Source organism: Mustela erminea, chromosome 13, assembly GCF_009829155.1.
Source record: "Mustela erminea isolate mMusErm1 chromosome 13, mMusErm1.Pri, whole genome shotgun sequence".
NCBI lineage: Eukaryota > Metazoa > Chordata > Mammalia > Carnivora > Mustelidae > Mustela > Mustela erminea.
In genome coordinates, this window is record NC_045626.1 from 74,385,828 (window position 1) to 74,401,790 (window position 15,963).

At 53.8% G+C, this 15,963-nt stretch overlaps 1 protein-coding gene across 3 annotated transcripts in view; it reads left to right on the plus strand.

Moving 5' to 3' along the window:
* The window catches only part of TRPV4 (transient receptor potential cation channel subfamily V member 4), a 39,561-nt gene that overhangs the window by 12,903 nt on the left and 10,695 nt on the right, over nucleotides 1-15,963 (plus strand). For all 3 annotated transcript variants that reach the window (XR_004278052.1, XM_032310469.1, XM_032310470.1), the window contains exons 2-12: nucleotides 756-1,178; nucleotides 3,731-3,903; nucleotides 8,284-8,436; nucleotides 9,129-9,269; nucleotides 9,813-10,111; nucleotides 11,690-11,869; nucleotides 13,110-13,268; nucleotides 13,524-13,616; nucleotides 14,057-14,130; nucleotides 14,857-15,022; nucleotides 15,277-15,343. Coding sequence is in view for 2 of the 3 variants with exons in the window: in XM_032310469.1 (XP_032166360.1) it covers nucleotides 787-1,178; nucleotides 3,731-3,903; nucleotides 8,284-8,436; nucleotides 9,129-9,269; nucleotides 9,813-10,111; nucleotides 11,690-11,869; nucleotides 13,110-13,268; nucleotides 13,524-13,616; nucleotides 14,057-14,130; nucleotides 14,857-15,022; nucleotides 15,277-15,343 (1,897 nt within the window). In the remaining variant the exon portion in view is untranslated. The remainder of the gene's footprint in view (nucleotides 1-755; nucleotides 1,179-3,730; nucleotides 3,904-8,283; nucleotides 8,437-9,128; nucleotides 9,270-9,812; nucleotides 10,112-11,689; nucleotides 11,870-13,109; nucleotides 13,269-13,523; nucleotides 13,617-14,056; nucleotides 14,131-14,856; nucleotides 15,023-15,276; nucleotides 15,344-15,963) is intronic.

Below are 15,963 nucleotides of genomic sequence, written 5' to 3' on the forward strand. Positions count from 1 at the left end.
AGGAAGGGACAATTGAGCTGGGATCACAGGTGGGTAGGAGTTAGCCAGAACAACAGGGGAGGGAAGGGATGGGCATTTGGCCCAGGGGAGCCAGGGTTTTGCACTATAGTAAGTCAGCTATAGTCTAGGAAACTCAGTTTCCTGGTCTGCAAAAGGGGAGTCATGAGGATGGGCGCTAGGAGAGACAGAGGAGCCCTGGCTTACGCAGTGGGTTCACACCTCTGTTTTCTGAGCACCTGTTGGGCCTGGAGCATGCATTTAATCGTTATGTTCTAGTTAGTGCCTGACCATGGGAATGCATGCTCTCTGCTTGGACGCCCCCATTTTACAGGTGAGAAAACTGAGGCCATGAAATCAACTTGCCCAACGCCATGCAGTTGCTGAGTGTGGTGCCCAGATTTTTTACCTGCTCTGTGGGGCTCTGAATTGGCCAGGTTGGGCAGGAGTAAAGCCCCAGGCCCCAGGCTTGGGGTCTCAGGGGTGACTCTGAGGCCCTTCTTCCTCCCCCTAATGCCCAGGGTAGTTGGACCTGAGGCACATTTGCATTTCTAGGTCCCTAAAAGAGGCTCCTGTTGCAGCCCTTGCCTGGGGCCGGCAGCCAACCACATCTGGGAGTGGTCACCCCGCACCCCTGTCATTACAACGGTGGCTTTGAAGCAGCTGGCAGCAGTGCTGTATGCCCACATGGGAGGGGGCTTCCTGGAGCCCCCACCACTGGCCGGGCTCCGCCTGACTCTCCTCCTATTGCCTTGCAGGCAGAGCAGCGCAGACGGGTCGTGGGTCGGCATGGCAGATCCCAGTGAAGGCCCCCACACCGGGCCTGGGGAGGTGGCCGAGAGCCCCGTGGATGAGAGCGGCACCCCTGGCGGTGAGGCCTTCCCCCTGTCTTCTCTGGCCAACCTGTTTGAGGGCGAGGATGGCTCCCCTTCCCCTTCCCCTTCCCCAGCTGACCCTGGCCGCCCCACCGCCCCCGGGGATGCACGACCGAACTTACGCATGAAGTTTCAGGGTGCCTTCCGCAAGGGGGTGCCCAACCCCATCGACCTCCTGGAGTCCACCCTGTATGAGTCCTCGGTGGTGCCAGGACCCAAGAAGGCACCCATGGACTCGCTCTTTGACTATGGCACCTATCGTCACCACCCCAGTGACAACAAACGGTGGAGGAGAAAGGTCATCGAGTGAGTATCGTGGGCCCCTGGCCAAGGGTTTCCTCTGTGTCGAGTCCAACCACCCATCCATCCATCCGTTCTCCTACCTGTTCACTCAACTGTCCACTTTTCCGTGTATTTTTCTGTTCAGCTATCATCCAACCGTCCATCCATTCATTTCTCCGGTTACTCGTCTTTCCACCTGCTCATCCACTCAGCCGGTCCATCCTTCCATACCCCTCTACCCTCGATCGCTCCACCACCCACCCACCGGAACCCATAACAAACCCCCTCAGGCCTCTTTGTGCATCTTGAGGACAGTCTTGAAGTCGGGAGATGGCCCGTTATTGCCCGATCCCCACCAGTCCTCCTTGCCAGTCACAGACTCATTTATGTCCTTGGATGAAGCCCGTGCTCAGTAAGGAGCTGTCCCTTTTCTTTATTCACTGAGTCAGTGATTCATGTAGTGCATGTGTCTCAAGCACCCATCCCCCAAGCCCACATGCCAGGCAGTGCGGTTGGCCCTGTGGCTCTAGGGGTGAGCCACACCCGATCCTGCTCCAACTGAGATTAGACCCTGAGCAGCCTTCACTGGCACCTTCATTTTGGAGGGTGAGCCAGGTAATAAGCAATTAAATAGGCACATGAACATACAGTTTGGGTTGGGAGAGGTGCTGAGGCAGAGAGAGGAACTGATACAGGAAAGGTAGTCCAGGAAGGCTTCTTGGAGGAGTCAGTATTTTAACCCAATACTAAGGTATGAGAAGGAGTGGCCATATGGGGTGAGGAAGGTGTTCCAGTGCAGCAACATGCATGTACCAGGACCCGAGGCTGGAGGGCGTAAGTGTGCCCAAGGAATGAGGCCTTGTGGTCATCTACATGCTACCGGACAGTGTGTTTCACCTCTGCTCAGAGGAGAGCAAAGCACCCCAGGGCCCCCGTCCCTTTCAGGCCCTGTTGGAAGCTGGTGGGCTCCATGTCTCCCTTTCCTCATCCTCAGAACCCCTTCTTCAAGCCCTCACTGAACCCCTACCTCAGACAGTCAGGGCCAATAGCTCATAGGAGGGCTGTGCAGGCACTGAGGTCTTCAGAGACCCCGAATGCCACCTAATGAGGTGTGGGGGTGAGGGCATTCTTTTCATTTCATTTTTTGGTTCCAAGCTCACAATTCAGGAGCAGATAAAATTGGGGCTGTCCAGGTGCTCTCCCAGTCGACGCCCCTATCTCAGGAGGGCACTTCTTCCCCTGCGTGGGGCCCTGCCCCTGGTGGGGAGTGTGCAGCCTGGTGCCCAGGAAGGAAGGAGAGCAACTGTCCATGTCCCCTGGCCTGCTACCTGTTCTCTCTGCCCTATAGCCCCTCCTGACTCAGTCTCCCCCCCGCCGACCTGCCACTGTCATTGTTCCCCCTTAGCTCCCCTTCTGTCTCCCCCACTGTCTCTGTTTTTGTCTTTCTCTGCTCTACCCTCTGTTCAATCGTTTGGACAGGTTCTTCCTGTGCCCCACATGTGCCAGCGCTGGGTGGGTGGGGACACAACAGAGAGGATTCTTGCTCTTCCTGGGGACCCCCGGGCTAGTGCTGCTCCCAGCTTTTGTCTCTTAAAACCTAGTATGCAGTAGGAGTCCAAGTGGTGTTTGTCCAATGACCAGGGGAGTATCTCTGGTCATCCACTTTGTCTCTCCACTGGCCAGTCTCAGCCCCTGCGGGTTGTGCCCTGTCTCTACCTGACTCTGTAGCTTGGCATTTCTCCCCAACCTCCTCCCGCCCCCACAGGCTCTGGAGCACACAGTGGGTGCCAGATAATAGCCTCAGTGTCCGCTAACATGTGCCATGTCCTGCTGTGCAGGGGGCCTTGAACCCGGCACCTGTGTGCAGGGCCTCATTCGTCTCAAATGTTTGTTGAGTGATTAAACCAGTGAGTGAATGGCGGAATCAATGAATGAGTTGCTTTATCTTTTAGCCCAGAGCTCCTCCTTTCTTTTCTTACTGGTTTCTCTTTTTTGGTCTCTGGCTTACTAAGTACTCAGTAACTGACCGATAGAAGAGTGGAAGGGTGGGTGGGTAGGGTGGAATGGTGGATGAATGGACAGATGGACAGGTGGTTGGATGGATGGACAGATGGATGGATGGATGGTAGATAGATGGGTGGATGGGTGGGTGTATGGATGTGTAGGTGGACAGATGGATGGATGGACAGTCGGGTGGATGGATGGACAGATGGATGGATGGGTGGGTGGGTGGGTAGATGGACAGACAGATGGATGCGAGGATGGGTGGATGGGCCAGTGGTAGATGTGCAGCTGGTAGGTGGGTGGATGGATAGGTGAGTGGGTGGACGGATGCGTAGGCAGGCTTATGTTTCTTTTTGTCTGTTTCTACCCAACACACAGTAGGTATTAGGTAGAGTTTGTTGGGATAAGATATTCCTTTGTTTCCCCAGCTGTCCCTCCCCTCTATTCTAGTCCCTTCTTAGGGCTCCAGCTCCCTACACCTCTCCACCACAACCCCTGGGCCCGTCAGGCCAGAGATGGTGGGGTGGGAGGGGGATGAGCCCTTCCATCACCCTGCCTTCCCCCACCTCCAGGAAGCAGCCACAGAGTCCCAAAGCTCCTGCGCCACAGCCACCCCCCATCCTTAAAGTCTTCAACCGACCAATCCTCTTTGACATCGTGTCCCGGGGCTCCACTTCTGACCTGGATGGGTTGCTTCCCTTCTTGCTGACCCACAAGAAGCGGCTGACTGACGAGGAGTTCCGGGGTGAGCCACTGAGGTGGGGGTCGTGGGTGGGCCAGCCAGGGGATGAGGGAAGGCTGGCATGGGGGCCCCCTTTCCTCTCAGCTTCTTCTCCTGTGTTGCTGGCCTGCATTGGCATGAAGAGCACTGGAGAGGGAGTCTAGTCTTGTGTGTCCTTTGCCATATTACTTAACCCTTTTGGGCTTTTGCTACCGTTATTCATTCATTCATTCTTTCAGCCTTAATTTATGGCAAGGTCAGTGTTTTACTCACACAGGTTCAAATCCCACCTCCATTACTTCAGGGATGTATGGCCTCCCTGAGCCCCAATTTCCCCATCTGTCAACTGAGGAATAATAATAGCTTAGCCCTGGCAGAGTATTTCGGCTTCTGCTTGTGGGGTCTGCCCTACCCCAACCAACTCTTGGGGCTCGCCTTCCTAGGCTGAAGCCCAGGTCACCACTGCCCGCAACTTCTCCCAACCCAGAGAGCTCACCCCTGAGCCTCTGCACCTGCACCTGGGCTCCAACCTGCACCTCCAGGGATCAGCTCCCCCTGCAACCCTGGCCTTCCCTGCAAATTGGCAGAGTTGCCCTCTGAGCCCCCAGACCTGACTCAGTCACCTACTGTGTGCCGGGTGCCAGGTTTAGGAGCCATAATTAACTGGCCAAACAACCCCACAAATCAGCATAAGATGTTGAGAACCGTGGCACCTGTTACAGAGGAGAGCCTATCTCTAGAAGGCTGGTGGCTGTCTGCCACTGGGAACTGGGGAAACTTCCGGAAGGTCAGAGGGGCCGTTTTCTGAGACTTCAAGTATTTCAGCTAAATTCAGTGCCAGAGCAGGGGGTACCTAGCCAGCGTCTATTTTTTGCGTGTATCTTTCCCAACCAGATCCTTTGAACACCAACGTGATATGGTGCAGTATCTCGACTGTCAGAAGAGAATTCCTGGATTTATCAAAAATAGTCCTTCATGGTGTGCAGCCGGATGGTGGGGCTTCTTGGAGGCATGAGCTTAGAGTTGTGGCCCGTTGGGGCTCCTCCCTGTCCTTGGACGGTCTCAGTGACTATGTTTAAGCCCTTGGCCAAACGGCCCCTGCAGATCCCCCTAGAGCAGTCTGCACAAGAAGGGATAGGCTAGGCGGAGAGCAAACTCCTGTGTCTCCAGCAAGACCGTATAGCTCTGGGCTGGGCTCCCAAGGCTCCAGCTGCTCCCGGGTTTATGACCAAGTCAGGGGCTTGTCGCCTAGGCCAGGAGCCCCCAGGCGAGTGTATCTGTGTGCATGAACAGAGGTGGGGGGTCCCCCAAAACTGCAGAGAACAGTGCATGCTATTGGGGGATTAACCATGAGGCATATGAGGCTAACTAAGTAAGCTATAGGGTGGCTCGTTTGCTCTTGCCCCTTCCAAGGCCCTACAACTAATTTTGAATTCATAATTGCATATTTGATTTCATAAACAGTACCCTAAAATCATGCAAGTCTGAGGCCCCCGAAAAACCCGGATCCATGCCTGCATGTTGTTCTAGCCAGAGGCTCATGAGCTCATCTGATTCTCAGGGGAGTCTGACCACCACCCTTCCAAGTTTGACACCCTCCCATCTGGGATTCCTTAAGGGCCCCTCTACCCTAGCAGCCGCTTTGCCACCTGGTGGCCGAGTCTCAGAACTGCGTGTCCCTCCTTGGTTCTGGGAAGATGCCACTCTTGGCATTTCATCCCAAGATTCAGGCTGGCAGCCCCCCACCTCGCTATAGCCTGGGTCTGGGAGGTGTTGGAGCCCAAATTCAAGGTCTCATTCCATACTCCACACAAACCATTTTGGGTTTTCTGTCGTTTGGAGTTACCTGTGGTGACCAGTGCCAGGCATAGGGCGAACAATGGTGAATGAGTCAGAACACAACCCTGTCCTCAAGTTGCTTGCAGGTTCCTGGGGCAGATCAACATTCATCAAGCAGTCAAGGAAATAAAAACAGTTATAAACTGTAATGTGTGCCAACAAGCAGCTGTCTTGATATAGTCAGGAAAATCTGGGAGAGCTTCTTGGAAGAGGTGACACTTAAGCTGAATCAGAATGAGTTGCAATTAACTAGTTAAAAAAAGGAGGAAGGACCAGGGAGGGGGTGCAGCACAGCATGTGCAAAGGCCCTGTGACTCACTGCAATAGCATGTTCTTCCATGACCACTCTAGCTGCTCTGAGGATTGAAGGAAAGCCAGAGAGGCTAGTGGAAACCTGGCAGGTGTCTTGGGCCAAGGTGGTGGCAGTGGAGATGGGGAGTGGTGGAGGGATTGAATAGGACATGCTGAAGGGGATGTGAGGGAGAAAAGAGGACAAGGACAAGGGTGACACAAAGGTTTGTGGCTGGAGGGAGACCCCATCCTCTGAGGAGGGGACATAGGTGGGCTGGGAGTTGGCTTTGGGAGGGAGCGCAGAGAGTTGCAAGCTGCCTGAATTAGGAAATGGACTGACAACTCCTCGAGGCTACAGCTGAGTGTGAGTGTGTCCAGAGAGACTTGCCAGGGCCCTTGACCAGCATTTGGGACACCCCCACCCCACACTTATGCAGATGAGGAACTGGAGTCCGCTTTTCCTTCAATTCAAGGTAGAGCTCCTGGTGACTCTGGGCTTGGCACCAGGGATCCAGCATGAAGCACCTTGTCAGGAATGAGGCTTGTCCATGGGACCTCAGTCCTGGGGGCACCGGGCCTGGAACTCAGGTCTCTGTGAGTCTTTCTTGTTCTTCCCGCTGACTTCTGGCATCTAGGGAGAAATTCCTATGCCACCCTGTAATGGAGTATTGACTGAGAACTTTTACCTGCCCGGCGCTGGGCTCATCAACCAATATCTGGTAGCTCTTTGATGTCCTCTGTGACCTGTTTAGCCAGAGGGGAAACTGAGGCAGAAGAAGAGTCACAAAGGAATGGGGAATAAAGCCAGGAATTGAACCCCAAGGTGCATGGCTCCCCCAGGTCTCAGCTCACACCTGTATCTCCTATTCTTTCTTTCTTTTTTTTTTTTTTTTAAAGATTTATTTATTTAGGGCGCCTGGGTGGCTCAGTGGGTTGGGCCGCTGCCTTCGGCTCAGGTCATGATCTCAGAGTCCTGGGATCGAGTCCCGCATCGGGCTCTCTGCTCAGCAGGGAGCCTGCTTCCTCCTCTCTCTCTCTCTGCCTGCCTCTCTGCCTACTTGTGATCTCTCTCTGTCAAATAAATAAATAAAATCTTTAAAAAAAAAAAAAAAAAAAAAGATTTATTTATTTATTTGACAGACAGAGATCACAAGCAGGCAGAGAGGCAGACAGAGAGAGAGGAGGAAGCAGGCTCCCTGCTGAGCAGAGAGCCCGATGCGGGGCTCAATCCCAGGACCCTGAGACCATGACCTGAGCCGAAGGCAGAGGCTTAACCCACTGAGCCACCCAGGCGCCCCATGCATCTCCTATTATTGATCCCGTTTCTGCTTTGGCCGTTCCTGAGGCCCTAGCATTCTTAGGGGAGTTCTCTTCCTGTTGACGCTTGCTTGCTTGCTTTTTAAGATGTATTTATTTATTAGAGTGGGAGGGGACGGGTGGAGGGGCAGATGGTTGGGAGAGAATCTTAAGGAGACTCCCTGCTGAGCAAGGGCTCGATCTCAGGACCCTAACATCATGACCTGAGCCCAAACCAAGTGTCAGACACTCAACCGACTGAGCCACCCAGCTGCCCTGCATTAACTCATTCTTTTAAGATATAAGTCAACTCGTATATCCATAAAAGTCAACCCAAGGGAAAGAAAATTACCAGTGTCAGTGGACAGTGTTAAGGACCAGTTTCTATCATGCAGACACTGGCTTCATGAGAGAGGTTTGAGAACAAGCCTATAGCGGGACTTCAATGTCATCGGTGGGACACCAAAGCCCTTTCCCGCCCCTCCTAAGATAATTTCATGTCCACAATGGTGGGCAGTCTGCACTTTGGGGACTGCTGTACCCCATCTGCCCCCTTCTAGTGGCATTGATGTAAATACTTCATGGGAAGAAGATCCTCTGTTCAAGTAGGTGGCAGATGCTTCCTGCTATGTCTGGCTTTAGAGCTTCACATTTGTCATTGGCATATCAAAGGCTCTGACAAGTCCTGTAACAAGTAAATATTGGTTGGCTTTCTTTCACCCAGGATTCCCCACCATTTATTGGATTTTTAAAATTCCCTCCAAATTATGGTTCCATATATCCCAATCTCAACAGGCTGTGGCTTCCCACATTTTGTAGAACTGCCCCTCCAGGTTTATTGGACCCCTCTCAGCACCATGGGGGCAGTAGGGAATGGGCTCAGAGGGGAGGTGTGACATGGCCCCAGTGCCCTGTCCCCTGCTGCCCAAGTAGTTCCCTGGACTGAATGTCCCTCATCCCATATGTGCGTCCCCCCAGAGCCATCCACGGGGAAGACCTGCCTGCCCAAGGCCCTGCTGAATCTGAGCAACGGCCTCAATGACACCATCCCTGTGCTCCTGGACATCGCTGAGCGGACGGGCAACATGCGAGAGTTCATCAACTCGCCATTCCGGGACATCTACTACCGAGGTGGGGCCCTGCACTGGGGCAGGGGTGATGCAGGGTGGTGGAGGGGGGTGCTGTCCTTGCTCCTCTGACCCATGCCACCCCAAGAGCTTTCGTCTACACCCGGGGTGCCATCACACGTCCAGAAACTGATCACTGAATGACTTGCCCTTCCGTCGGTTCTAATAGTCCGTGAACTTGGCTTTGGGACCTGAGGTGCCATGGCTCTGGGTGATTTAAGTCTCCACGATAGTAGTCCTATGGGCCAGCAGCACTAAGGGCCAAGGGGATCACCAGTCCCTGATCCCCGGGGTCAAAGTTTTGAGATTCCATGAATCAGACTTGACTTTTCCGATTCCCAGATGTGGAGATTCAAAGCCTATGAATATTATAAATTCAGTCCAAAATTCTGTGGGACCACAATGCCTTGGTCTCCTGGGGTAAAGCCCCCTGTGAGTCTTGACAAGTCCCCACTCTTGGGATCTGACACGTGGGCTCTCCTCTGAGTCTACATTCCTCTTGCCCAACACATGTTAGGCCTTCACACGGCAGAGATCCCACATCCAGTCAGCGTCTAGAGGTCCGTTGCTGCCCTTGGGAGGAGCCGGCCGAGGCCTGGGGCTGCAGCCCACACTCCGCAGCCCTCCACCCCCGCCCTCAAGTCTGGTCCGGTCTTTGCCCCCAGCTGGTGACAGCCCTTCACCCCTACCCCCCAGGTCAGACCGCTCTGCACATCGCCATCGAGAGGCGCTGCAAACACTATGTGGAGCTCCTGGTGGCCCAAGGCGCCGACGTCCATGCCCAGGCCCGGGGCCGCTTCTTCCAGCCCAAGGATGAGGGAGGCTACTTCTACTTTGGTGAGGAGGGGGTGGTGAGGGCTGGGGGACATGGGGTGTCCACAGCCCTGGCTCATCCCCAGACACCCTAAACCCTGCTCGCATGTCGTGTTGGTCCCCAGGGTCTTAATATGAGGAGTAGAGCATCACTGGTTCCTGGAGCCTCAGCTTCCCCATCTATATTGTGGGGACCATGAGCGCCCCCAGCGCTGTGATGGATGGTCAGCCCCAACACGCAGCACCGCATCATGCTTGTCCTTTAGTCCCCAAAGCTGGGACCAGGATCCCAACTACAGATCCCATACCCCCCATCACTACCACATCACCCCTGCTTAAGGCACACGCTATTAGAAGTTCAGGGCCAAAGTCCCTCCACATCACAGAGCCATACCCCATCTCCAGCATGTTACCCACAGAATGTGCACCTGCCTAATGCCTTGCTACTGACTGTCAGGACTGTGTCTAGCGTCCCCGGCTCTGTTCCCTGAGGATCCATGGGCAGAGCTCCCCCACCCTGGGCCCTCCTTTCACTGACCTTCCCCACCTCCCCCCCATCGCCTGTAGGTGAGCTGCCCCTGTCGCTGGCAGCCTGCACCAACCAGCCCCACATCGTCAACTACCTGACGGAAAACCCACACAAGAAGGCCGACATGCGGCGGCAGGACTCCCGTGGCAACACCGTGCTGCACGCGCTGGTCGCCATCGCGGACAACACCCGCGAGAACACCAAGTTCGTCACCAAGATGTATGACCTGTTGCTGCTCAAGTGTGCCCGCCTCTTCCCTGACAGCAACCTGGAGGCCGTGCTCAACAACGATGGGCTCTCACCCCTCATGATGGCAGCCAAGACGGGCAAGATTGGGGTGAGTGCAGGGAGTGGGAGGCACAACCAGCCAGCATCCCCCACTCTTGTCCCTCTACACACACACACACACTCTGGAGGAGCGATAGGTAGTATTCATTATTATTAATGTGCACACCCACCTCCTATTATGCCAACCCCTTGTCCTCACCCAAGAACCTGCTGTGGCTCCCTATTGTCCAGCCACACAACTCAGCTTCATCCCAGAGCCTCTGTTCTCAACACATGCCACTGGATGATCAGGCCCCACTCCCACCAGCCAGGACAAGCCACTGATAGAAATCGAAGTCCCAGGGCTCCACCCCTGGATACTCCCCTATAATCCATTATAGGGGTCCTAGCTTAGCCCCTAACCTGTTGAGCAGCTCTGCGCAGTTTCTTTCCATCTCTGGCCTCACAGCACAGGGCACTGATGACATCGGAGGCTGGTTCTGAGGTGTGCAATGTGTCTGGTGCAGAGTAGGGTGATTAGCTATATCCTTGACCTTGAACCACCAGGTACCAGTGGCACTCCCCGCCACTGTGACAACCCCAGAAGACTCTAGATGGTGCCAGCTTGTCCCCTGGGAGGCACCGTTGCCCTGATTGAGAACCAAGCCTGCAGTGCTCTGGAGTCAGGAGCACTTGGGTCCAAAGCCTGGCTCAGCTTTGGTGTGTGACCGGTGTGTGACCGCAGGCATCTCCCCTCCCCCCTCTGTGCTTCAGTGTCCTCGGCTGTAAAATGGGGACGAATGTCCCACGACGACTAGAGAGGGTGATCCACGGAAGGTCTTTAATGAAGACCCTGGAATGGGTGCTTAGTAAGTGGCAGGAATTATTCTTGTTCTATTAAAAACATGGTGAAGACTACAAAAACTGCAGTTCATGTAAGAGGCTTGAGGTACTAGAGAAAGCCTGAGTTTAAATTTTGGCTTTTTGCACCATTAACCTGTGTTGTTCTGGGCAATGCCCACCCCCCTTTCTGTTCCTCAGTATCCCCTGCATGTAAGCTACAGATAGTGGCATCATTTAACATGTCAATAAGATGGATTCACTGTTGTTTTAATTATATAAACAAGACATTCCTTCTGATTCCGATTTTTTTTTAAAGATTTTATTTATTTATTTGACAGAGAGAGATCACAAGTAGGCAGAGAGGCAGGCAGAGAGAGAGAGAGGAGGAAGCAGACTCCCTGCTGAGCAGAGAGCCCGATGCAGGACTCGATCCCAGGACCCTGAGATCATGACCTGAGCCGAAGGCAGCGGCTTAACCCACTGAGCCACCCAGGCACCCCCGATTCCGATTTTTAAGGCTGGCCCAGTTCAGTCTGATGTCAGCTGAATGTTTGTGTGGCCTCAGGGAGCACCCTTCTTTTCCCTGAGCCTCTGTTTGGTCATCTGGGAACCAAGACCATAAGAGTAAGGACAAGAGGCATGCCCCATAAATATTTCCTCTCCTCTGCATCCTGTTCTCTGGGGAGGCGCCACGAGATGGGCTGTGATGGGTCCCCGGGTCCCTGGGATGTGAGGGGCTGAGTATAGGTGTCCCTCCCCGGGGCCTCCTGACCCACCCTTCCCCCCCACTCCCCACCCCATGTAGGTCTTTCAGCATATCATCCGCCGGGAGGTAACAGATGAGGATACGAGACACCTGTCTCGCAAGTTCAAGGACTGGGCATATGGGCCGGTGTATTCCTCACTGTATGACCTCTCCTCTCTGGACACGTGTGGGGAAGAGGCCTCTGTGCTGGAAATCCTGGTGTATAACAGCAAGATCGAGGTGAGTGCTGGGGCAGGAGACAGAGCCTTGGGAAGGGTGGGGTGGCTGAGAGCAGGGAAAGGACCCTGGCACCTGGAGTGGTCTGTAACTTATTTGCTGTGTGACTCAGGACAAGTGACCCAGCTTCTCTGAATTCCAGTTTCCTCTATCTTTATCTATCTATAAGGATAGTTCGTGTCCCTTAGGGTTGCTGGGAGGACCAACTGAGTTCCTTTGAGAAGAGTCTGGCACCAAATAAACATTATATGTCAGCTATTATCATCAGTAGTTGTTAGACGAAGGTTTGAAAGCTCCTTTTTTTCACTTAGCAGTATTTCACGAACATCGTTCTGCACCATTAAATATTCTTCTGCAATATCATTGCTGCAAGTAAATGTACCACATTCTAACTAACCATTCCTCTGTTCTTGGTCATTTAGGTTTGTTTCTGCCTTTAACTACCAGGAATAACACTGCAATGGCATCTCTGTGGCTGCATTGTTGCACAAATCCATGGTGATGAGGGAACTCATGTCATTAATGGGACAGGACACTATACAAATGGGACAGAAACTGCTGGGGACGGGGTGTAGGTCTCCCCTTCCCTCCCCAGCTCCATGAGCTTGGACAGATACCTTCCACTGCTGGAGCTCACTTCCCCCATCTTTGAACTTAGGGATGAATCTGATTGAGGTTAGGGGTGGTGGGAAGTTTAGCATCTTGGTGCAAGCTTTGATGGATTGGTACTGTCTGTCTGGGGACCGGTATGGAGAACTATTGTGCAGGGCTCAATTATTGATGACTTCCCCCCATCCACCCTATGGAGAAGAGTCACCCATGAGTTAAGTGTCTATCATCCTGGGGCTAAATTTCCCCATCCTGTTTCCTGACTCAGACCTTCTGAGGTTGCAGCCCAGAGATTTATATATTTTGACAAGCCTAACTAAGTGATTTTGCCACCAGGAGTTGGGGACCTGCCATGCTCAGGTTGGAGTTTGGGGACCATGAGAATAGCTCTCCAGCTATTCTCTGAGAATAGCTCTGAGTCCAGAATAGCCGGGAGAGGTCAGCTTTGGCAGAACTGGGCAGAGCCCAGTGGGGTTGATTTGGAATCCCCACCCAGTTCCCCGTGAATCCTTGAGTGTCACGGAAGAGTGGCTTAGGGAGGAGAGAGTGCTCTCGGGGCCAAGGGTGGGGACGGGTGTGTTAGAGTCGGCCTGCCTGGACCCCATGTGGCCCCCGCTCGCCCTGTCCCCCACAGAACCGCCACGAGATGCTGGCCGTGGAACCCATCAACGAGCTGCTGCGGGACAAGTGGCGTAAGTTTGGCGCTGTGTCCTTCTACATCAACGTGGTCTCCTATCTCTGCGCCATGGTGATCTTTACCCTCACCGCCTACTACCAGCCACTGGAAGGCACCGTGAGTGGCCAGGAGCCCAGCAGGAGCTGGGGCACAGCTGGGGCACGGCTGGGTCCTCCTTTGGGGGTCCCTGTGGGAGAAACTGGAGAGAGCCCATGATGGAAGTGCCCCCTTCCCCTGTACCTGGGTGGGGGAAGAGAGTGAGGGAAGAGGATCCACAGGATCCAGGGGTTTGGGGGGCCTTGGGGGAACATCTGGATCTGGGGCCAATGTTGGAGGGGCTGGGTGAGAACTTGTGTGCCATCTGCCCCCCAGCCCCCCTACCCGTACCACACCACTTTGGACTACCTGAGGCTGGCTGGCGAGATCGTCACACTCTTCACCGGGGTGCTGTTCTTCTTCACCAACGTGAGTGCCTGGCCCCTTGCAGCACCTGCCCTGCCCATCCTTCCTCCTTTCATTTCTCCCCTTCCATGCCCTTCTTCTGTCTTCTCCTCCAGGCCTATACCCTCCTTCTCTGCTTTTTCCTCTTTCCCCAACAGAAAAGAGCCCATCAGCTTGGGGCACCTAGGTGGCTCAGTCAATTAAGTGTCTGCCTTTGGCTCATGTCATGTTCTTGGGGTCCTGGGATGGAGCCTGCATCGGGCTCCCTGCTCAGCAGAGAGTCTGCCTCTCCCTCTGCCCCTCCCCCACCCTTCACATTCTTTCTCAAATAAATAAAATCTTACAAAAAAAAAAGAGCCCATTATCTTGTCTCTGTACCACATTCTGCCTCCCTCTCTCTCCTCCCCTCCCCTCTGCATTCCTGCCAGCTCCACCCCTCTCACCTGCCTCCTCCCCTCTTCCAGATCAAAGACTTGTTCATGAAGAAATGCCCAGGAGTGAATTCTCTCTTCATTGATGGCTCCTTCCAGCTACTCTAGTGAGTCGAGGTCCCCAGGCTGTCAAATTCTGGGTGAGGAAGGTGGGATTGGGGTTGGGACTTCATCCAGATTTGGGGACAGGGGCGGGGGAGAGGTGACTCTATTAGGAGTGTATTCACCCAGCCCAGGCAATTTAGCCCAAAGTTAGGACAAGACCAATGCCAAGCAATAGACTCTTCTGATTAAAGCAAGATACTGGTTGCTACAGAGCTATCACCACATACACGTTAGATAGAAGTAATGTAACCTCTTAGGCTGGTGATTGATTGCTAATGTCTGCTAGGAGTACCTTGTGAAGAATTCTGAGGCACCTTTGTGTTTGGTGGGAAAGAGTACTGCACTTGATTAATGATGTCTGCCTGGGGCATGGGATTAGTTGCTGCCTGGGTACTACATCTTTCCCCTTTTTCTTAGGGAGCAATGAAATTCACTTATCCACAAAATCTCCTCTCAACACCACTTTTTCTAGCAATTTCAAAGGCCATTACTTTGGGATCCTGTAGGGCCTGAGGCCCATTGTACACATATTACTTGCCCGCTAATTGAGCGTTCTGGTCAATAGAATCCTGAAGAACCCAGTGAATCTACTTTGCTTCTCTTCTGGGGGGTCCAGAAGGCATCGGGATGGCCTGGCTCCCTGGAGGGCTTAAGGGCATGTCTCCCTCTCTGATGCCTCATTGTCCCCTCTCCCCTCTGGGCCCTCTCTTGGTCTCTGCTGCCTGTAGCTTCATCTACTCCGTGCTAGTGATTGTCTCTGCGGCCCTCTACCTGGCGGGAATTGAAGCCTACCTGGCTGTCATGGTCTTTGCCTTGGTCTTGGGCTGGATGAATGCCCTCTACTTTACCCGCGGGCTGAAGCTGACGGGAACCTATAGCATCATGATCCAGAAGGTAGGGGCTGTGGAACCTGATGGACTGTGTGTCCCTGGTGGGAGCCATGCACATGAAGTGTGCAGTTTATGTGTGTAGATAGTGCCCTTGGCCCTGAGGACATGGGGCTCTTTGGGGGCTGCAGGGAGGGTCTGGACATTGGTGGAGGTGGGAAGGGACAACGGTGGAGGTGGGAACACTTGGGATGGAGAAGTCAGAAAAATGAGAAACCACATGTCTCATGTTTGTCTCCATATTCCCACTGGGGTCTTTAGATCCTCTTCAAAGACCTTTTCCGCTTCCTGCTGGTCTACTTGCTCTTCATGATTGGCTATGCTTCAGGTGAGCTCTGGGGAGCCAGGTGATGTGGTGGGGGTGTCGCCAGGACCAGAAGGGCAGCCTGGTGTGTGGAGGACAATAACTAGCGCATGCGAGTTTCTCTCTGTGTGCCAGGCGCTGGGCTGAGTCCTCTTACGCCCCCGCCTCGTTAGTCCCCCTGATGGGTCTGTGAGGTCAGTGCTTTTATTGTCCCCTTTACAGGTGAGAAAACTGAGGCTTAGAAATGTTAAAAAACTTGCCCAAGTTCCAAAGCTAGAAAATGGTAGAGATGGCATAGTAGTGATTATTGTGAAAGGAGTCACGTGAACTTAGGGGCTTAAGACAGCCACTGTTTACTATTGCTCACAAATCTTTGGGTCAGCTGGGCAGTGGTGCTGACCTGGGCCAGGTTTGGCCCATCTCCAGAAGCTCCTGTGTCCGTGGCCAGCTGTGGTTTAGCTGCCGGCTGGCCAGTCTAGCAAGAATGGCCTCGGTGGGGGTGACCTCGCTCTCTTCCCTGTGGCCACCTGTCCTCCAGCTGGCTCAGGAGCATTCACATGCAGGTCTGAGGGTTCTGCGAATGTATGTGAAAGTGTTCAAGGTCACTGCCTGGCATCCCTTCTGCTTTACTCTGCTGGCCAATG